The sequence below is a fragment of the Phalacrocorax carbo genome, chromosome 24, assembly GCF_963921805.1.
Source record: "Phalacrocorax carbo chromosome 24, bPhaCar2.1, whole genome shotgun sequence".
Classification (NCBI taxonomy): Eukaryota; Metazoa; Chordata; class Aves; order Suliformes; family Phalacrocoracidae; genus Phalacrocorax; species Phalacrocorax carbo.
Genome location: NC_087536.1, coordinates 7,410,418 through 7,431,515, shown reverse-complemented (window position 1 = coordinate 7,431,515; position 21,098 = coordinate 7,410,418). Strand labels below are relative to the sequence as shown.

Genomic DNA, 21,098 nt, shown 5'->3' with positions numbered 1-21,098 from the left:
GTACCTCAAGGTCTTGGTGACAAATGTTTCATAACAAGGAATTGTAATTTATCCTGAGCCCGCTGCAAGGCGCGCTGCTGTTCGTGAAGGACAAACCTGCCAGGACGGCATCCAGGCTGTGACCAAGGAAAACTGCCTTTTTCCACTATAAAAGTCCAATAAACACATGACGTTTTTTTGTAGGTGGCCTTTGTTAGTCAGGGATGCCACTTGGGCCAATAAATTAAATGTAATGAGACAAGAGGGACTGTAAGGTCCCAAAGTTCACAGGATTTTGTCAATCACGTCACGCAAATGTTTGTGAGTGGGAACGTCTGGGCAGTTGTAGGACGTGCCAGCAGCGACCGCTTCGGTTGGTGTTGCTTTCAGTCTGCCGCGATCGTGGCTTCCTTCAGATTCGCTTTTTACAAGAAAAGAAAGCCGCAGATGATGCGTCAGGCTCCCCGACTGCTGGTAGCGCCGGGCTAGGGGTGGGTACAGGGCCCTGGGCGGGGGGCAGCATGGGTCAGGGTGCTGCTGTCCCGACGCAGGCACGTCTCTGTCCGGGGAGTCCCTGAGCGGGACTGTCACCCCCTTGCAGACCTGTGCCTCGTGCTGGGCGGGTTCTGGACGCGTGCTTTAAGCACGGTTATCGGTGTGAGGGGCCGCGGGTCCTGGCGGCGCGTGGTAACGGCAGAGAGCCCGGCTGCCTCGCCAGCCCCCGCCGCAGGCTCTGCCCGCCTCGCGACGCCGGCACCCTTGTGCGAGTCCTGCCGTGGGGCCCCCCACCCCAAACCGCGCAGGGTGCCGAAGCGTCGGTCCTCCCCTCGGCACGCCTTGGCCCATTCGGAGCTGGGCGCGCGGTTTGGTGTCGGGGGCCAAGAGGGTGGCGAGGCCGTGACAAACCCACAGCTGGCCCTGGCACAGGAGGCGCGTTGTGGAAGGCTCGATGGTGCGGGGCAGGGCAGAGCGAAGCCCCAGCGGCACAGTCAGGGAACTGGAAGTAAAGCTAATTTGGTACCCGCGGAGGGGTTCTGAGAGCATCCTCTTGCAGCAGGGTTGTCGGGGTCCTGTCGTGTAACACACCCCAGCGGCAGATGGATTTGGCAGGTGCGGTGCTCTGCTGGTTTCTATTTTGGGTGTTTGTAACACCAGGAATGGCTCTGGTGGGAAAACCTACCGGAGCGGGAGGAAAGAGGCTGCATCCCGAATGCCTGGAGCGGCGGGGTGGAGGCAGTGCCTGGGCCGCTCAAAGGCCCCCGTTGGCCTTTTTTGGAAACAGCTGTTTGAGGCAGTTTGTGTCAGTACGGATGGTTTTGCGGGGATGTGCCATGAATCAGTGAAACAGCTGCAGCCGCGTGTGGGACCCTGCACTGGAACAGGTCAGGCGCCGGAAAACTGACGGCTGCCTCTGGAGCAAAGCCCACGCTGAGGCAGACTCTTCTGAGTGAAGGCAGCTCTGAAAAGCCTTCAGAGGTCCCTTCAGAAAGGTCCATCCTGAGCCAGGTGTGACCCCAGCTCCCTCTAGTCTTCCCGGGAGGAGGCACCACAGTGCATCACCCCTCCCCTGCGCCAGCGAGGCCTCTGCGGCCGCCGCTGAGCGCGGGAGTGACGGGGCAGCGGTGCCCGGAGGTGCTCTCCTGCCGCCGGGCTGCGGGGAGGCTGCAGGCGCCTCTCCCGCCTCTTCGTGCCGCGTGGCCCCAGGGATGCTCGGGGGAGCCGGCTCCGGCCCGCACACCGCGCCTTGCGTTCCCCAGCGTGGTGCTCTTGGGGAATGCTTGGCTATGCTTCATCACACTATAAATAATTACAATTATCCATTCTATTAAGTAATTTAAAGGATTACTTCTAGTCTCCCTGACTTTTAGGCAATTTGGCATTTTTGCTGTGGGCAAAAACACCCTGTAGCTGGTCTATCGTTCCTCTGAATTGTTTTATCTTTGTTGTTCTAAGCAGAGTCGTGGGAATGTTTTTTTCTAAACCAGCAGGTTACAAGAGGACATACTTATAAATAACTCGTCTTGGCTATTTTTAAGTATTTTTAAATATTTTTAACATACTCTATCGTGATGGTATGGCACAACCTGCAGAAAAAACTGAGTCCACTTCCACTGCCAAAGCACTCATAACTCACTCCTGTTTTTTCGGATGGTGGGGAGCCAGGTCCGAGTTCCGGCTCCGCTTTGCGGGAATGCAAAGAGCCTGAGGAGCCGCACCGCTCTCCCTGCGCGGAACTGGTCATTTTCTAAACTGGTTTTTCTCTTACACTACCGCAAAAGACGTAATTCTCCTTTCTTATAGCGGGGAAACTAGCAGCTGAGTCTGATGTACCACTAGATTTGGTGCGGTCTTTCTGGGGATGCCAGAGTCGCCACAGCAACCGTGGGTCAAACTCTGGTGCGGCCGGGCTGGATGGTGGGTCTGCGGGGGAGCCCGGGGCTGCTGCGGACTCTACGACCAGGCTGCCACGTCGGCGTTGGGCATTAAGGAGAGGTGCAGGGAGTCTGCTCTTAAAACAGGGTCTATGTGAAATGACCAAATAACCCCACTCCTCCAGGAGAATTGAGCATTTCAGACAAGAGAAATTACATTTACTTTATAATTTATTAGATTTCGGATCACCATATGCAATAAATTATAGTCGATGTAACAACAGCGTTGTCATGAAATATTACCGTGAAGTACTCATCTAATAGCTATTGTAATCTACACAAATAAGAACTGCAGGTATGATATTTAGATTTTTAGTGTTAACGGGAAGTGAACAAAATATTAAGGAACTTCACAGTAAATTCAGGGAAATAGTCATTATTATTGCTTCTGTGCAAACAATTTATACTGCACATATACAGCTTGAGAAAGAAAAGGTAGAGTTGCGGAGTGCGTCTCTAGAGCAAATGCATTCCCTGAAGGTTGAATTACTGCACCCACACGGTGCGTTTACGTGCATTTTTAACAAATGCAAAGTGATTAATGATCAGTAGCTGATCAGTCTCTAGAACCTCCCTCCTAGCCCACAGCGAGGCTTAGCAAGGGCTCACGCTTTAAGGAAACAAGTTTGAAAAGGCAAAGCACGCAGGTGAAGTCAGTAAACACCGAGTCCCTCGGAAGGTCTCAAGTTGTGCCCAGGCACGGGGTCCCCCCACGGCTCGGTCGCCCGGCTGCCTCCTGCCGGGAGCTGCCCTCCCTCTGGGAGCCTCTGGCCGCCGGTGCTGCCGTCGGCGCCGGTGCTGCCGTCGGTGCCGGTGCTGCCGTCGGCGCCGGTGCTGCCGTCGGCGCCGGTGCTGCCGTCGGTGCCGGTGCTGCCGTCGGCGCCGGTGCTGCCGTCGGTGCCGGTGCTGCCGTCGGTGCCGGTGCTGCCGTCGGTGCCGGTGCTGCCGTCGGCGCCGGTGCTTGCTCGTGCGCGGTGGGGCTGAAGCCCTGCGGGCGGTCTGTCAGGTGCCCCATCCCGCCAGCAGCTCGTGGGGAGCAGAGCGTGCCGTGTGCGGTAGGAGGACACAAACAGTCCCGTCCCAAAATGTTCTCCTCTGTTTCTGCTCCCTTCGCCCGTTCAGTGAACTTTAATGGAGTATTTCCGAAGCGTCAGGAACTGGAGCAGCTTGTCTTTTCGCCTCTGCTTTAGAGCCATTAGTGCTCTCGTTTTCTCCTCCAGGTCCTGGTCGGTGGCGAGGATTATCTTGGCTCTTTCCTCTGCCTTCTTGTCCCCGGAGTTTTTGAAGAGTTTCTGTAGGGACTCTTCATTGATGCTTTCAAAGATGTTGGCCACGGCTTTCTTGCGCAGGGCTGTGTCGAAGCGGTAGCCGTGGACCGAGGGGCTCACTCGCAGGGATGTGGACATGGCTGGAGTTTTGTAGCTTCTCTTTGCTTTCATCTATGTGGGGTGCTGTCGGGTTTGCCCTGGGGTCCGCTCAGAAGGATCGGTGCTGTGCTGGCTCCCAGGACTGGTATTTAAAGGCAGTCTGGGAAAAAAGCCGCAGGGCTCAAGTTACAGTGATGAGATCATGCTGATGTCAACACTGAATAGTCATAGGCGAGTTTAACAGTTAAGTTGCCAACTTTCCTCTGCCGTGCAGCCAAGACAAGAAGTTTCCTGTGTTTCTGCAGTGGGGATGGTTTTTCTTTGACCTGCTGCAGAACAGGCTTCAACTTCAGATACCACTATGGGACGCGGAGCTAGCACAGCTCAAACTCTGCTCCTGGCCCCTTGTCGCATGGCGAAAAGCTTTGCATTCAGAATATAAAATATAAGAAACAGTTAAAACTCCAGGTGTGCACTATTGCAATACTAGCAAGAGGTGTTAGCTAGCGAGCCTGTGCACGCAGACGTGCGCTTCTCTCTGTCTCGGTCAGACAGAAGTACAGCCACGCAGAGGAACCTGCTCAGGTCTGCGCACGGGATGCATTCTGCCGCCCCCCAGATGATACAGCTCACGTTCAGCACTCACAAAGCTGCATTTTCTAACTGGCGAGTGGTTTAGCAGAGGCAGCTGATCCATAATGTCCTCTGAGGTGACGTCCCCGGGATGTTACTCCCAGAGCTGCCCAGCTGGCGCGTGGCCATGCTCTCACCAGGGCAGCAGGTAAAACCTCTCTGCCCCGCTGTGCACGCTGCGCTGCAGCAACAGCACCAAGCAGTTTGGTGCCCTGCTCCTGCCTCGAGCATCCTTTTCCTTTAATTTCCAGCTCACCGGTGCAGTTCCTCTGCTCCAAGAGCTTGTGCTCTCCACCCTACCTGTGGCTCACGCCAAGCCTTTGGGCTGGGAGGACTCTCTCTTAGTCATGTGGTTTAGTTTTAGGTAGTCCTGCAAGAAGCAGGGAGTTGGACTTGATCCTTATGTCTCCCTTCCAACTCAAGATATTCTATGATTCTGTGACTCCCTCTTGCTGAGGACATGGACAGGGCATGGCTACCTGCGAGGGGCCGGCTCTGGCCACTGGCGCATCCGCTGGGCTTAGAAATCTGATATTACTGAGCACAACTAAATCTGGCCCAAAATGGCAGTGGACTGAAAAGTCACTCAAGGCCAGGGAGCCAGAGATAAGTGTATTTTGATTATTGGCTTAAAAGTGGCCGGATGCTGCAGAGGCACTGTTTGGAAATAGCTGCTTGTTTACTTGTTGTGTTGGTGACTCCTATCACTTATCCTTACTGAAGAGGTCCAGAAACAGCCTCTGTCCCCATGTTGGTTTGACCAACGGCCACAGGGGTTTCCCTTGTTTACTGGAGAGCTGTGGAGGCGATCCATGACTGCGGTGGTGAGCAGATCCAAAATAACATCACCCAGTTGCCTGTCATTCCACATTCCCATTAAAACTTCCATCCCTTCGGATGGAGCGAGGGGATGCGTCTGAGCACAGCCCCTGCAAACCTCTCCGGCGGCCAGGAGGAGCCCGGGGAGAGGTGAGGGCACCTGAAGTCCACGTGCGAGGCGTTTGGGCTGGCACAGAGCAGAGAAGGGGATTAATCGTGAGCTCTTGCTCCCCAGGCAACGTGCAGAGCGGGTCAGGCTGCTGCCCGGCGCCAGCGTGGCCGGGAGTGGGCTGCATTGCAGCGTTTGACCACTTTCCCGTCTGGGACTTAGGGAATCCCCCGTAAGTCGGGGCCGCCCTGGCACGGCCCAGCGCCCTGCATTCGCCCGCATCCCGCCAGGACCGGCTTTCCCCTCGGCTGCCAGGACTTTGCTCCATACCGTTGTTACTGGCGCGAGCTCTCCCTGCACGTGCCTGCCCTTTTTTTCCACCGGCCCGGCATCGCTGTCATTGTGTGGGTTACTTTTTACGAGTTTGTCTGATTTTTCTTTTGTATGTGCTAGCTGTTATGTGCTTCAGTGTATAAACAACTACTTTGCAAAGCCTTGTGATTCCCCTTCTGCCAGAAAGACTTAAAAGCCTCTCAATTTGCTGTAGTCTTGCCGAATTTGTGAGAATTACACAGCCGCTGTTTGCTCAACATTTGCAGGGCTGGTAAATCCACCCTGAAAATAGGATCTTTTTTGATGTGGCAGGTCTCTGCCTGTGAAAGAGCCTCATGTTTTATGGACTCTCGTTAACATGAAATATGAGGGGGGAGCAGCAGGCACAGGGACCACGCTCATCGCTGGTCCCCTCCTGCTCCGATGGAAAGCGCTGCCTGGAGCGCTGCGTGGGGGGAAAACCTGCCTGTAAAGACGCCTGACCGAAATGTTAAATGTACTTTGCTTCACTGGACAGATAATACAGTTTCAGAGTACTGAGGGCAAAAAAATAGTGCCAGAAGACCCGTCGTGATCTTGTGGCTGTAGAAAAAGGGCCCTTCTTTTGCAAGGCACGCTTTCCCCTAGTCGAAAACAAGAGCTGAGGCATGTTAACATATGCCTGGTTTTCACCGCTCTTATTGCACATGGAATCATTCGGCAGGTATTTGCAGAGACATGGCTGAGAGAATAAATTAGCAATATTTGCGGAAGATACAAGCTCAGAAAAGTATCTGCCATGGAAACCGAGAATAAAGCTGATGCTCTGGGAGTAAGACATCAGAAAGCTGCCAAGATGAAGCATGCGTTTTCCTGCGAGCTCATCTTGCACTGAGCGGTAACAAATGTCTTTGCCCCTTCGAGCTTCTCTGCCCACTTTGGGTTTTTTTTTTAAAGTTTTCTAGTTGCATTCAACTCTGACTAAGAGATGAAGCGCGCCTCATCTGTTTTTTCCAGTAATTTTTGTTTGTATCGGTCCTTTAATGCTGCTTTGCCAGTAATGCCTAGGAGGAATTATTAATGTGTTGGATTGGAAGGGAACTTCAGACAAGATGCAATTTCTATCATAGCTCTCCTGCTATTATTGTATAATTGCTTCGTGAAACGCAAACGCTCTGTTTCACACATTAATGGGAGGATTAATTCCTATCCCCACCGACTCTGCAGAGCGCCTCAGCCACATCCCTAATTACGCTCTGCTCCTCACGACGTGATGGCTTTGGAGCGCTCCAGCTGCGGGGGCTCGTCTGCCGGGGGCCGGGCAGGTTTGTGCCGAGCTTTAGGGCGCACGGGGCCCCCCCGCGACGTCGGGCAGCGCAGCCCGCCAGGCGCCCCACGGGCACCTCGTCCCAGGTCGTGGCCGCGCGGGTTTTGAAGCTGAAGCGCTTGTGATGTATCGTCGGCTAAAATCAAGCCTCGAGGTCTCGCAACGAGAACCGGAGGGAAAGGTTTGGGGAGGGCGGTGACTCAGCGGCCAGCTCTGCGCTCCGCTGGCAACGCAAAGTGTGTTTAAATAGACCTGGAGGCACCTCCGGCTCCGAGCTGCGAATTGCCGGAGGGTCCCGCCTGCCCCGCTGTAGGAGGGTGCAGGTAAAGCAGGGGCGCGGGGGAAGCCCCCAGCCCCGAGAGCAGGAGGTGGAGCGAAGGCCAGGGCTGCCCTTGGTGGCAGGGGTAGCTGGAGCCGCCGGTGCCTTTCCTGCAAACTCTTGCAGAGAACTTAGTCTGCATTTATCCAAAATAACTCCAAAGAAGGTAATCTGGGATGCCTTTGCATTTTGCTAGGGCATGTTTTGCATAGCTTTCCTTTCACTAGCCTGCCTAAGCCTGCACGGCGTGTAATACCGTGTTGGCATTGAAAGATGCAGCAGTCCCTTGGGAGAGCACTGGTGCTGCAGAGACCTCCCCAGCCGTACGCGAAATATTCACAGACTGAGCCTTTGGAAGGCTTTGGGGCAGGAGAGGAAAGTGAAATTGTTGACTTAAAAAAAAATGCATATATGTGCTTTGCCTTTAGCATATATAAATTCTAAGAACCTGAACTGCCCAGGAGCCTCAGCCCATCTCTTCTCCTCCCATCCTTTCCCTCGCAATGGGTGTTTGACCTCTGGCTCACTCGCAGCCTTCACTTTTTCCGCTGGCTGTGGAGGTTGGAGAATCCCTGCCCTTCTCAGGAACCACAAACCAAAACCTTTTAATGTTTGCTCTCTGCTGGGAAATGTATCCGAGATGGAGTGCTCCAGAGCAGACACAGCTGCGGGATGGCTGTAGGGTCAAAGAGGAACCAGTTCATCATGTTCCTGATGGAATCCAAATTCCTGGGAATTTGTCAGACATCCAGGTCATGCGAATGGCAGCGCCCGCCCCGGCTCTCCAACCTCCCTGCCTATGGCTCTTCCAGCTGTGGCTCGTGTGCCTCTTTCTGTACAGCCCAGGCTCCACCTGGGTTTTTCTGTTTGTTTCGTTGTTGGTTGGGTTTTTCTGTGGTGGTTGTTTCTTCAGTAGAGCATCTGGGAACACTCGTCCTGGATCTCACGGCAGGACACCGTGCCCTTTGCTTACAAAACCCAAGACCTTAGACTTGACCCTGGTCCCTGTGACTTGTCCCGTGGGCCCCAGTTCAGATGTGCAGTACAGTGGGATGTATTTTCACGGCAGTTCTGCTGCAGCCCGGGTGCTGGAAAGCAAAGGCATTTCTCAGACAATCCTGATCACGCAGCTGCCTGCCTAAAAAACAGAAAAAAAGCTATTGGTTTTCAGGCTGTGGTAGACATGATCAAGCTGGTTAAATTTCATCGGAAAAGTTCTAATGGGGGAAAAAAAATTGCACCGTGTCTCTGTAACACTTTTCTTTACCCTACTTATGAAAAGTAAATTAGATGCTGGCTTCTGGGCAGCCAAGACGGGCGTTGTTGCATCGGGCGTAGCCTGCGTGGCATTAATTCTGCTCTCCAGCCCCCCGCAGCCGAGGTGAGCAAGAGTATTTTTTATTAACGTCTGTCACTCGGCTGCGGCCGACAGCTCTTGGCATCTCTCCATGGGGTCCCTCCGCCCCGTCCCTCGTCTCCTTCACCAGCAACCTGCGCATCGCACGCGGGAAAACCAGCAACAGCCGAGCTGCTCCTACAGCTGGTGTGACGTTTACCATCGTAAGGACAGCACAGGCCGCTGGCAAGTTAAGAAAATAAATGTTCAGTGTTGATGCAATAAGAGGAGTCGGTAAAAAGTGTCAGGGGTGCACAGTGAGAACATAGCCTTGCCCCTCGCTGATCCTGCTGCGGCTTTCCGGCAGCGGTGTCCCTGCGGGCATCGCCAGGGCCGGTGGCACCAAGGGTGCCGGTTGGACTGGCTTCAGCGAGGGGGACCGTGGCCTTTGGGAAGAGGAAACTGGAGCTGTGCAGAACGGCGCTGTCCTGCCCAGGTAGAAGGCGCACGCTGAAGTGTGTGTGAAGGCTGCTCAGCCACGGGAGCTGAGCATCGCAGGGAGACCATATAAGAGTAAAGTTTGTGGTATTACTGATAATGAATGCCTCCTCATTTCTCATAAATTCTCTGCTAAATGTACGATCACTGAGTTAATAACGGAGCGGAGGACATGATGAATAGCCAGTTACAGAAAGTAAATCATGCCTGTTAAGAAACAGAACAGAAACAGAAACTTCTGGCATTTTTAAAAGCCAGTACCCTTTCAAAGAAGCCCTGAATTCAGCAAAGCTGAGCTGAGGACACATCGACTTCTGGCATGAAATGCTTGCTGTCATGGGGGGCTGGAGAGGCTGGGGATGGGGCGGGGTGGGGCTGGCTGTGTAAGCAAGCCACCGGTGGCTTCTCCTGTTGCTCGAGGCTTCCCAAAGCCATCTTGCAAAGGGAAACTCAAACCGTGGCGCTCCCCACTTGTAGGGGGGAGATAATTGCTCACGGGGCTGGTAGCAAATTGCCAGCCAGAGCATGCGGTGCAGCTGAAAGCCTTGTTAAAAACTGAAAAGCCATGTCTAGCAGGGATGCAGGCAGCAGCCCGCAACCAATGCACTCAGAGCACGTGGGCAGGGTAGAAGTTTGCTGGGGGCCCCCCCGGTCGCTGGAGGGGGCTGGGGTGACCCCGCAGCTGGGCAGCTTCTGCGGTGGGCAGCAGGGTTGCTCCATCAGATGGGTGCTACGTGCTAACAGGACCAGCATCCTGAAATGGCACCTACCCATCGCGTCTGCAGACCAGCACACCATGTCCCGCTCTTTTCATGGGAGCCAGGGACAGTATTTTAATACCCTGACTTCAGCATCTTCCTCCTGGGTCAGCAAGACTGAGCATGGCAATGAAAGTTTAGACTTTCAAGCACGAACAACCTTTTTCTTTCTCTGCTGAATTTCCTGTTTGATCTTCCTGAAGGTCCCTGAGTACCCCTCGCTAGAGAAGGGTGAAGGCAGAGCCGTCTCCAGCTGTCAGACAGCTCATTGTCTGGGGCCGAGGGGATGGGCTCACGGGAAATCCTGCCTTGGGGCTGGGACTCGGGGCTGGCTCGGGTCATTGTCACAGCCCAGCCCGCGGGCGACAGTACCAGACACACGTACTGGCGCTCAAGTGCCCCCCTCATCAGGGCTCTAATCTCTGCCGAGCCGCTTCCTCTGCTGCAGAAGGGGTGGCAGACAGGATGCGTGCCTTTGTACTGCTCTGGCTTCTGGGGGCCCTCGGTGCCCCCCATGGCTCCCGGAGCCGCCGTGGCTGCAGCCCAGGGCTGTGTACAGGGGTCGGCGTCAGATCGGTGGCCAGATGTGCAAAAGGGCATGGCGCAGCCTCCCGCGGGGCTCGCGGAGCGAGGTCCCAAAGCGGTCGGGACGGAGGCAGGATGGTGGCAATGTGCAGTCACAAGGCAACGGGGGGGTCTAGGGAGGCGTTAAGCTGCTGATCTGCGGTGTCTGGTAAGGGCTGTGGCGGCGCAGAGAGGAGCCTGGGCTCGGCGGTGGTTCACCAAGGGCTCAGGGCTGGTGCTCTGCCGGTGACCGTGGCACAAGAGAAAGCCTGGGCGACCTCTGTGCGATGCTGCGGCTCTGCTGGTGGCCCAGCGTGGCTGGGGAAGCAACAGAGGGACCGCGCCAGGGTGCAAGAGAGTTCACTGAAATGCCAAGGCACCTTCACCCCAGCGCGGCCAGCCTGAAATCTGGCGTTGGTCTGCGCCTGCTGCTTGGTTGCCGGCTTTGAGGGAGTAGCTGGGTAGCAGCGAGGGCCCTGGGGCACGGGCAGTGACTGACCCCTCAGCGCGTCTGAGGCAGTTTTCAGTTCCCATTTGCAAAGTGCAGTACTGGTTTGTGATCCACCCAGAAGCAAATTAAAGAGCATTTCCCCGGGGAGGAGGGGGAGAGAAGCAGCCGCTTTGTGCAGAGGGAGCCGAGCTGGGTCCTGGTTCAGAGGGACAAGCTTTGCTAGTAGAAAACCTGAAAATTTAGGTTTCAGTTTTAATCTTGTGGCAGAGCAAAACAGGCATGTGGCAGAGGTAGCTCCTGTCCTGGCGGAGTTTTGGGCAAGAGCAGCAGCAGCGTGCAGTCGAGGCTTGGGCACACGTAGCCGAGTAACACTGGGAGAAGAAAACTGATAATCGGAGCTGGGGGAAACACGCAGCCTGTGCCTATGGAGATTTATCAGGAAATCAACCAACGTAAATTGTGTGGGAGAGTAGCTTGAAATTGTGGTGTTACCAGCCTTGTAGCTCATTCCTCCAGTAACAAAAGAGCTCCTCGGAGAAAACAGATGGTGTTTGCCTCCCGTCACCCTCTCCGGTGGCCTGACAGCTTTTGCTTCGCAGCTGCCAGAAGAGCAGTTTCTGCGACCCTCCTCCCGTGGCCGCTGCCGTCGCCAGGGCGGCACCGCAGCCTGAGCACCGCCGGGCCCCGCCGACACCCTGCCTGCGGCGGCGATGCGGCGGCTGGCCGAAGCGCGGGGGCTGGGGGCTGCGTGTGGGGTTTGGGGGGGTTGGGGTTTGCATGCTGAGGTCCTGCTACAGATCCCTCCCGGGCTGGCTGCGCCCCTGCCGCTTTTGGGGGGGGGGGGGTGGGAGCCGTGCTGCACACGTGTCGCGTGGGTCTGCGACCCGCACAGCCGCCGGAGCGGGGTTCGGGCTGTTCCCAGGTCTGTTGCGGGTGTTTCTGGGGTTACAGCAGGTTACTGAACTTCTGCCAGCGGCTGTTTTCCCCAGCAAATCGCAATCAGCAGCGCACGTCAGCTCCCACGCCGAAGAGCAACAGCAGGGCTGTAAAGCCTATCTCCAGGGCAGAGGCGAGGCTGGCGGCTTCGGGCGCCGGGACGGCCAGCGTTGCCTGCCCCCGCCGCGGTCCGTGCCAGGCAGAGCCGGGGCTGGGGGGCTCCTGCGACCCCTGAATCGTCGGGAGCTCGGTGGTCAGGACCAGCTCCGTACGGCCGCAGAGTCGGAAGCCCCCGAGGCTTTCCGAGCAGCAGCCGCCGACAGCCTCTGCTCCCAGAGTTGTTTAGCTCCCGCAGTGATACCTTCTAGATGGTTCCCAGCAATCACGTTGCCTAATTGTTATAATCTATGTGACTGATGCCTTGTTTACAAGGGAGCCTTGTCTTTGTTCTCGAGGTCTGCCCTTGAGTCCTTGTTAAGTGTCAGTGCTGGTTTGTGGGTATTTCGGTCTGTGCGCATCGGGTTATTTATGCAGGCAGTTCAAACAAAAAAGAACAGTTTTAGAACTGCAAGTTTATTTCAGCTCTGTGTAGGAGGGGAGGAAAGGGGAGAGAGATGATGCTGCGTGGATGTGTGGAGATGTGGTAAAAAGTGCTTTGCAGCCCCTGCGACAGAGACCCGGCTGATCAGCAAACTGCTAATTGTGTATGAGCTGTGACTGCTCCCGCTTCGGCTCGGATCCGTCACGGGTTCGGTGTCAAAATAGAAACCAGCCCCGTTTGCAGTTTGTGCTCTGAAGTTGTCAGCATCTGCCTGGGAGAAGTAAATCAGATTGGTCTTTACGCCTGCCTTCGCGAGAGAGATCCACCCATCACGAGGGTCTGTCTGAGGCTCGTGGAGTGAAGCGGGAGCCGGCACCGATAGCAGCTGCGCCCCCGGCCTGGGGAGAGAAACGCCGCTGAGCTGCGTGTTAGGTCTCAGTCGTAAGATCGCTTAGCTGCAGATCTTCATGGAGGTTGCACTCCGTAGTTAATAGGTGAAATTGTTGTTCGTGCACTGCAGAGTCCTCACTGCAGGTCACGGAGCGGCAAAGCCTGGCCCAAAGCACGCAGACGAGCGTGGCGACTGCTTTCTGAGCGCCGGGGCGGCTCGCGCCGCGGCGCTGGGCTCGGTCGGAGGCTGCTAACGTCTCTGCGTTCAGCGACGCTGCTCCGTGGCCTTGACGCGGGCCGGATCAATGCTCCGAGCAGGCTGGTCACACACAAAGTGTCTGAGGTGGATGGGAGAGCCTTGATCCTGCTTCCAGCCACGTCCCCTTTCCCTCTTCTCTCTCACATTAGAAACCCTGAAAGACAAATGGGACAGAACAGGCATTTTCAATCTTGCTGGGTCCTTCCCCGGGTGGCATCGGAGCCGCGTGTGACGTGGCCTTCCACGGCCCCCGCCACAGCGGTTGATGGCTGCAGCCAGCAATTAATGTGCCGAAATGCCAGCGTGGAGCTGCGTGCTCTTTCCATAACACATGAAAGGGCCATTTAGATGGAGAGCAAGGGGTAAAAGAGCCCTTGTGTGGGTTGTCTGCTGCTGATCTCAATGAACTTGAGTGCCTGGATTGCTCCGAGCTGCTCGCTTTTGCTCTGAGAAAGCATCGAGGAGGAAAAGCTGAGCGATGCCTGTGTTTTTGGGAGCAGCGCAGGTGAAGGCTGGGAGGAGAGCGCAGGTTCTGCCCCTGCAGTGGGCAGGGGAAAGGGAAATTCAAGGTTTCCAGGTTTGGGTATTATCCTGCGCGGGGGTTGTCGCTGCTGCTCCTGAACTCACGCGTTGCTGTTGGAGTGGAGCGGCCGTGCGTTCGGCAGGGGGCTGGGGGAGCCGGGGGTGCTGCGGGGACGCGTCGGGAGCTCCGCGCACGCCGCCCTGACGTGGGGCGCAAACGAAAATAAAATACGTCGTCTACGAGCAAACAGCGTCAAGCGTGATGTCAAGTTAACGGGGCCGGTGAGCTCGTCTCCAGAACCCTCTCCGTGCAGAAAGCTGAGTCAGTTCCGGCCACGATGAGGTTCATGGAAGGAGCGTTTCCCAACGCTGTTTAGGGAAATCTTACAGGGAAAGTAAACAAAATCCAGCAGATATCTGACCCCAAAACGCTGCTCCTCCACAGGCCTCTCTCATTGTGCAGCAGCTGGGGAAGAGAGGATGCTGGTGCAGCAGAGGGGACGGCGTTTGCCCCCCTCGCAGGCAGGGCTGCACCCACAAACCTCGGGGCAGCTGGGGGGGGGGGCGGGTGGGAGCCCCCCCAGGGAAGGATGCTCGGGGGGGGGGAATGGGACACCCATGCCCCTGCCCTCGTGTGCACCACCGCCCGCCACCCGTGCGCCACCATCCAGCCCCGGAGCGCCAGGGTCTCGTCCCCATGAGCAAAGGTCCCCAGCCCCGGCATCGCCGCTGCCGCCTGCACACACCAGCAATGGCCTCGAGATATTCTCCGGTGCTGCGTTTGGCCAGCACACGGGTAAACACCAGGTCTCTTGTTCAGCAAATTAATTGGGAGGAAAAAGATTAACAGCCTGGCTAAGCGCTCCTGGCCTTGCAGGGATCGTGTCCTGACTTGCCCCGTCTGCTCATGGGGCATCCCACTGCGAGCGAGCTCTGCCCTGCGTCTCCTCAGTGGAATAGTTTCCTCGGGGACTTCTTCCCCCCCCCCCCCCCCAGGACCACAGGTCTCCTCTCTGTTGAGGAAATGTCTTTGATCAGTAGAAATTAAACCAGGAAAATATTTTCCATTTGTGTCAGGATAAAAATGGCTCAAGCCAGGCGTGATTGATTGCTGAGAAAAATCAGAGCAACCCCCGGTGCTGTTTCGGAAGGCTTCCTACTGTTCTTGCGTACAGTAAACACAGAATATATTTAGCAGCGGAGCCCAGCATGAGACAGCCTCTTACTGCAATAATAGCAGTGCCTTGTCTTTTTTTCCTTTTTTTTTTTTTTTTTCCTCTAAGAAATCGGTTTGACAGAGCTCTTGGGAAGCTGCGTTCGATCGCCTCGTGGGCTCACAGTGCCTGCCTGGAACGCCAGCGCCTTTGTTTGCCCTTGTTTACCGGGTCTAGCAACCGCGGGCTGCAGTGACTAACTCCGCAAACAGGCGTTGGGGCGGACGCGGCGCTTCCTCCGTATGGCACCAGCCACATGCCACCACGCAAGGGGTGATTAAACCCTGGCTCCTGGCATGAACAGCCGCTCCGAGCGTCAGGGCGATCGTTCCCAGCCGCCCGCCCACTTTCCCCTCGTTAGGCTGAGCGTGCGCCCCGTGGCCGGGGCTCGGGTCGGGCCCCTGGGGACGGCACCGCTGCCCAGCGGGTCCGCACGGCAAACGCGGCACGGCGTTCCACGCGAGGAAGGGCTTGCAGAAGTGGGGTCCGCCCCACAGCGTCACCCCCTCGAATCCTAAAATGCAAACCCAGTGGAGCTGGAGTAAGAGGCGAGCTAAAGGAAGGGGATGTTGGTTTATGGCAAATATTTGTGTCAGACACTCCAGCCGGCACCGACTGCCGCAGACACACTCTCTTGATATTATACATGCACATAATGGCCATGATTTATTTATTGGAAAACCCCATATTTCATAAGAATGCACTTTCTTCATGGTGTTATTCAAAGTACTCTAACGCATCGTCATAAACCAGGAAGCTGCTGTGCTCACCTCTGAGTGAATACAGACGATGGCCCCGGCCTCAGAGAGCTTGCACTCAAAGCCTGTGGATTTTATGACCTCCCGTCCTGGCTGTGACCAGCCCAGGAGCTGCTCCGGCAGCGGGGGGCACGTGCCGGGATGGGGGAGCCGGCGTCTGCAGCCGGAGCAGGGGGAGCCCCTGGCTGCCCTGGGGCGTGCAGGGACCCCATCTCCTCCCCTACTTCTCTGCAGGCAAAAGGGTGCCCAGAAGGGAGGTTAAAGCCATCACTGCTGGTTACTTGTCCCTGAACACGGAGGATGTTTCTGGGCCACAGTTGTGATGTATTTTTAATGCAAACCCATCTGGGGGCGGGGGGGGGGGGGGCTGCACCGCGTACCCCGCTCGTATGGGTGCCTCTGTCCTAAAGATGAGGCTGCAAACCCGGTTGTATATCCTGCCACGCACTATGTTTCTGCTGTACGTTTTATGAACAGGAAAATGATTTTTGCTGTGTCCCAGAAACCCATAAAACCCTGGCTGCCGACTGAGACGCTCAAGTCGCTAGCGGAGAGCTGGGTGCAGGGCTGCGGGCAGCGGGGGCTGCAGCAGCCGCGTGCAGTTACTGCGACGGTCGTAAGCCTAAAAAGAGGTCGCAGGCCTTTGTCAGGGCCTGTCTTTGGCTTGTTCCCAAACTGTGTTTGCCCCGTGCAAAGCTATTTTTATTCTAATTAGAATAAATTTCTTAGAATTAGTTTTGGTCTCTGGTTCCTCTTATTTCCAGGCAGCATTAACTGAGCAATGGTCTATAAACACTGGCCGTACATTGGGGATTTCAGGGCTTGAAGTAAAGCCCTTTCCCAAAGGTCCCTCTGGATGTCCTTCCATCTGGTGACTCACTTCACGCCAGTGCCGTTTCCCAGCACCGACCGTCCACGGGAAAGCACGACCAGCGTTTGTCTGACACCGGCCGCGCTGTCCTTTTGGCTTCCCAGGTGTGCGTGACAGCCCCGGGCGCGTGTCCCTTGTCGCTTGGCCCCAGTGCCGCTGCAGCACCGACACTGCGTCTGTGCGGTGAGGGGCCGGCAAGAGCGAGGAAAGCGTAAGGCTTCAGCAAACGGAGGCAGCTACAGGAGGTGATGGAGGGTGCGAATGCAGCCTGCACGGACGGCGCGGAGCAGAGCCCGAGGGGGATCCTCGTGCCGTTAGCAGACGGGGCAGAGGTGCTTGCCTGCCTGGTAAGGCTGGGAAGCTAAAACACAGCAGAGACCCAGAGATTTACTGGAGGTCGCACAAGGAGCGTAAACAAACCCGTTCCTTCCCTGACAGAGGGTCCTTCCGAGGCTTGTTCGCAGGCTGCGGTTGGGCTTGGGGTGGCAGGTCCCGGGGACCCTCGGGCAAAGAGCAACCGAATCCAGTGACAGAGCAAGTACCACAGGATGATGCAAACTGCAGAACAAAGCCAGCGTTGGCAAGAGGTCTGTGGCTGCCTTGGGCGCTGCGTCCGGGTGTCCCCAGCACGGTGGTGCTAGGGGCCCTGGGCTGGGCCAGCCCGTGGTCATCCTCCCTGCAGCAACGGCTTTTCAATCTGTTCCCAACTCCCCTTCCATATTAGGCATAATTTAGCGGCTCCTCTCTCCTCCCCCTTCAGTGCTGTAATTAGCACTTTTTGGCTTGAGTCATGTCCTTTAATCATATCTGGACTTGCAGTCACTCCTGCCAAGGTGAGTAATTCCCCAGGCAGAGATAAAGCCTTCGGCATTTCGTGTGCTCTTGCCGGGTTGAGAGTTCAGAGGGATACGGTGCTCAGGGCATGCACCCGAGGCAACGTCAGGTCTCGGGCAAGCGGCAGCGCCAGAAAGACGGTGAAGGCAACGATTTTCTGTGCTCTCCCACCCTTTGCAAGGGGGGGAATGTGAAGCAAACTTGGTTTTTATTAATAAATTGCTTTGAGACCTTGTGGCCGAGCCATGCGGGAGAGGAGAGCCCGACTAGGAGACAAGTGTGTGGAGGCGTTACGAGTGCGGGTACGCAGCCGTCGCAGGCGCGCTGTCGGGGCTGCATGCGCCGCTCGCCCCGCCTGGCGTGCCAAAACGCCCGTGCCTGGAGCAACGTGCCGAGCCGGGATAGCTGGCGGCTGCTCCCACCGAGCCGTGCTGGTGGGCTGTGGGTGGTTTGAGCTCAGGCGTGAAGGGCAGTGAGAGCCCCCCCCGGCCAGTACGTCTCCAGAAGAGCCCCGGTAGGTCCCTGGCCATGATGCAGGGACAGCTGGGGCTGCAGGTGTGACAGCTTTGGGGGATCGCTGCTTTCCCGGGGTACAGGGAGCGGTTCTGCTGGGCAAAATTCAGGATGTGCCGGTCCAGAGCCCGGCAACCTGCGGGCGCGCCCAGGAATGCGGCGGGTCCGGTGCTCGCCTCCAGCCCTGCCAGCTGAGCAGGAGTTGGCAGGGCTGCGCTGAGATAAGCTTGCCAGCGGATAGAGAAAGATGGGGATAAAAATGAGCAATCCTGGCACAGAACAGGAACGCGTGGAGAGGAACGGCAGCCACGCTTCGGGCTGGAGCAGGCGGCGGGTTCGATGGGACCTTCAGCGTTGTAACAGCAGCCAGGGGATCCTGAGATGGGGCTGCAGACCTCCCAGGCACTTAGGGAAGGTTGATCATGGAATGTTTTATAGCTTATGAGAAGCTTGTAAGGCCGCCAGGACCCGGATAATGGGGGATTTTAATTACTTGGATATTGATGAACATAATAAGTGTGCAGCAAACCACAAAGGGAAACCTGTGGCTAGAGGGGAGAGCGAGATTGATCTATGCACAGCATCTTAAATAACCTAAATTGTTCAGCACTTCTTCTGGCCCTGGTTCCAGGAGCAGAGCCAAGTATGATAAATAGGGTCGGGGTTGGGAAGTGTCTAGAATCCAAATGTTTGTATTCTTGTTCGATTTCAAATATTCATAGGGACAAAAGCGGTAGCAGGAGTGGCAGCAAAGTGCTTGGCTCTGTCTGCCCGGGGGCTGTGAGACGCCCTGGGGAGAGGGGCCGGCGGCCGCCGGGAAGGCGCTGCGAGCGCCCAAAGGCATCTCAGGAACTTCTGCACAGATTTGCTGCAGTGGAAGGTGACCTGGGTGAGACCCAGGCAAGGCGAGGAGGGAGCCAGCGGCCAAACCGATGGAGGAGAAGGACGGAAAGTCTGAGCAAGCAACGTGGGTGGGATGGCGGCCGCCAGGCTGGGCACGGCACAGGGAGCGGAGGGGAGCCGGCGGGCAGGGCTGGCGGGCAGGGCTGGCCACCGTGCTGCGGGCAGGTCCCGGCACTGACCGGGGGGGCTCTCGTGAGGCTTGGTGGCACCAAAGGTGTGCCCAGGTGAGGTCTCCTGCCACCACCTCGGGTGCACAGCGGTCTTCATTCCTTCTCCATCACACGGGTCTGACCATCAGACATCGTGGGGCAAATCTCTGCTTAATAAAAAGGGGTAACACGGAGTCAAGAGGGAGGTGGACACTCCCAGACTGGGGCTGGGAGTGCCGTGCCGCAGTTGCTGGGCGGCTCCCGAGCTGCAGGTTCGCAATGGAAATGTGTGCATCAGCACTGCAGGGGCAGGGCCCCTGTTTGCAGTGATAAGAGCGTTTTCTGTGCGGGTGGCGCTGATTTGGGTCTGTAGCTGCTGCTCTGGTTGTGGCCGAGGGCTGCAACGTCTTTCTTGGTGTTGCACCGGCTCCCTGGCAGGCGTCTGTCCTGGCAGATGTTGCCGCGTTCAGGGAGCTGGTGCAAAATCCCCTTCTCGTTGGTGTGGGCCTGGGCAGGTAGTGCTGTCCCAGCCTAACTGCGGAGAGGTGCCTCTGGGAGCTGAGGTCTGGGGAGCAGCAGCTCTGAAGGGGGGCGGTGGCTGCTCTTTTGCTGTTTTCCCCTTGCTGAAAAAACATTCACTTTATTAAAGAGCTGCAGAAATGGGCTTAACCCTGCCCATCCCATTGCAGGCAGCAGTGTGGGGTGTCTCGCGTGTCCCACAGGTTCAGGCTGTCCCAGGTGGGGTCTGGGCTGTGACCATGGCACAGCTCTCTTTCTGAATTTCCTTTGCTCTGCGTATTGCTCTCGGTGGCAGAAGAGCAGTGTCACGCCGTGAGGGCTGAGGAGAGGCTGTGGGCTCGAAACAGTGGACCAGAGCAGCAGGGGCCAGACATTGCTGCTACACCTGTGGCTCTGTAAAGGTGATGGAGAGCTGTGGCTGGGCTCATCCCACGCGTCCCGGGCTCCCCCAGCACAGTCCCGCCTTGCTGCAAGCCTGCGGGCACGCCATCGCAGTGCGGTTCCTGGTGGCAGCCTGCAAAATGAATGCCAAGCACCATGGTATTCTCAAATGTATTGTGGCATTTTTTAGGCGTAGGCGTAAATTATTGAAATGCAACGTGCTGCCAGTCGTAATGCAGCTGCGACCTTAGATGTCTCTGTCTTGTGATCAATATTAGACAGCAGTGGTTTGGAAACAGAGAGAAATCAAAGCTCTCATGAAGCAGCCTGTCCCAGCCTGTCAAGAGCAAAGACGGGAAGGGTCTGTGCATTGCTGTGCATCCCTGTCTGTGCTGCAAGTGTGGCAGGATCCACGCTGGAGCTGACTTTAAAGGAGCTGAATTTGATTAATGCGTGTGCTGCCGCTGGATGCGCCTCTCACAAAGCATTTGGTAAAGTGAACTCAAATGTGGCGAGCCCTTGCTATGTAGTTTGCCGACCTGGCAATGCCATGGTCTGACTGTTTCTGTGGAGTTTTTAGGCACCTTCCTCATCCCCCAGAAGTCGTGTGTTGAAGATGAGAGTGCCCGCTGGTGCAGGATACCCCCTTGGCGCTCCAGAGCCCACCGGCATCTCCCCTCCCGTTTCCCAGCTCCCCTTTTCTCTTCCAAGGCATCACAAATATGCCTTTCTTGCTCCTGGGTTGGAGTGTTGCTGTGATTCTGCCGGTCCAGAGCAGGGGCAGCACATGCAGGGCAGGGCCCTGGGGCTTCGCAAGAGCTTGCAGCGGGAGCAAAATCCGCCCCGGGGGCCCTTTGCCCCTTCCTGGTGCTGGCATCGCCGCTGCCCAGCGTGGGCTCAGGCACGTCACGGCACGTGTGGAGCCCACGTGTCCCCCCTGCAGTGCCAGACTGCACCAGCTCCCTGCGAGCCCTGATTGTATTTCTCATTTAGCCAGAGGGATTTTTTTTTTTCCCCTCTAAGTTTGCTATTTTCCTGAAATGGTCTGAAATGTAACAGACCAAGACAATCATCAGAATGAAATATTTCCTACATAAAGTAGGCAGCAGCTATTCAGAAAAGAAGATCGAGTGGAATGAGGGCTCCCAGGCAAAGATTTAAAGGTGTTGACATGTTCCCATAGGTTGTTTACTGAAGATATCTTCTCCTAAGCCCCAGTTTTAAGACTGCCTTTCAAAAGAGAGCACAAAATATATTTAGCAAGGAGCTTTAATAGTTCAAGCTGCTGTGTGCTGAGCTTTTTGTTGCCCTTATGGGAACAAAGCCTCATTTCAAAGGACCTTGACTCTCTTCTGATAGTGCAAGAGAAGTGGCACTGCCAGAGCTATTTCTGCACCAAGACAC

General features: G+C 56.3%; 1 protein-coding gene and 1 long non-coding RNA gene across 2 annotated transcripts in view; one reads left to right on the top strand and one right to left on the bottom strand.

The window, feature by feature from the left end:
- The window catches only part of LOC135317086 (uncharacterized), a 58,372-nt gene that overhangs the window by 26,842 nt on the left and 10,432 nt on the right, over positions 1-21,098 (top strand). The window lies entirely within an intron of this gene.
- Positions 2,555-3,930, bottom strand: TCIM (transcriptional and immune response regulator). Its single transcript, XM_064472683.1, has one exon. The coding sequence runs from the start codon at positions 3,848-3,850 to the stop codon at positions 3,530-3,532; it is 321 nt and encodes a 106-aa protein (XP_064328753.1). The 5' UTR covers positions 3,851-3,930; the 3' UTR covers positions 2,555-3,529.

What these genes read in the sequence shown, in the direction of transcription:
- TCIM (XM_064472683.1), bottom strand. Translation starts at nt 3,850, where the DNA reads ATGAAAGCAAAGAGAAGCTACAAAACTCCAGCCATGTCCACATCCCTG.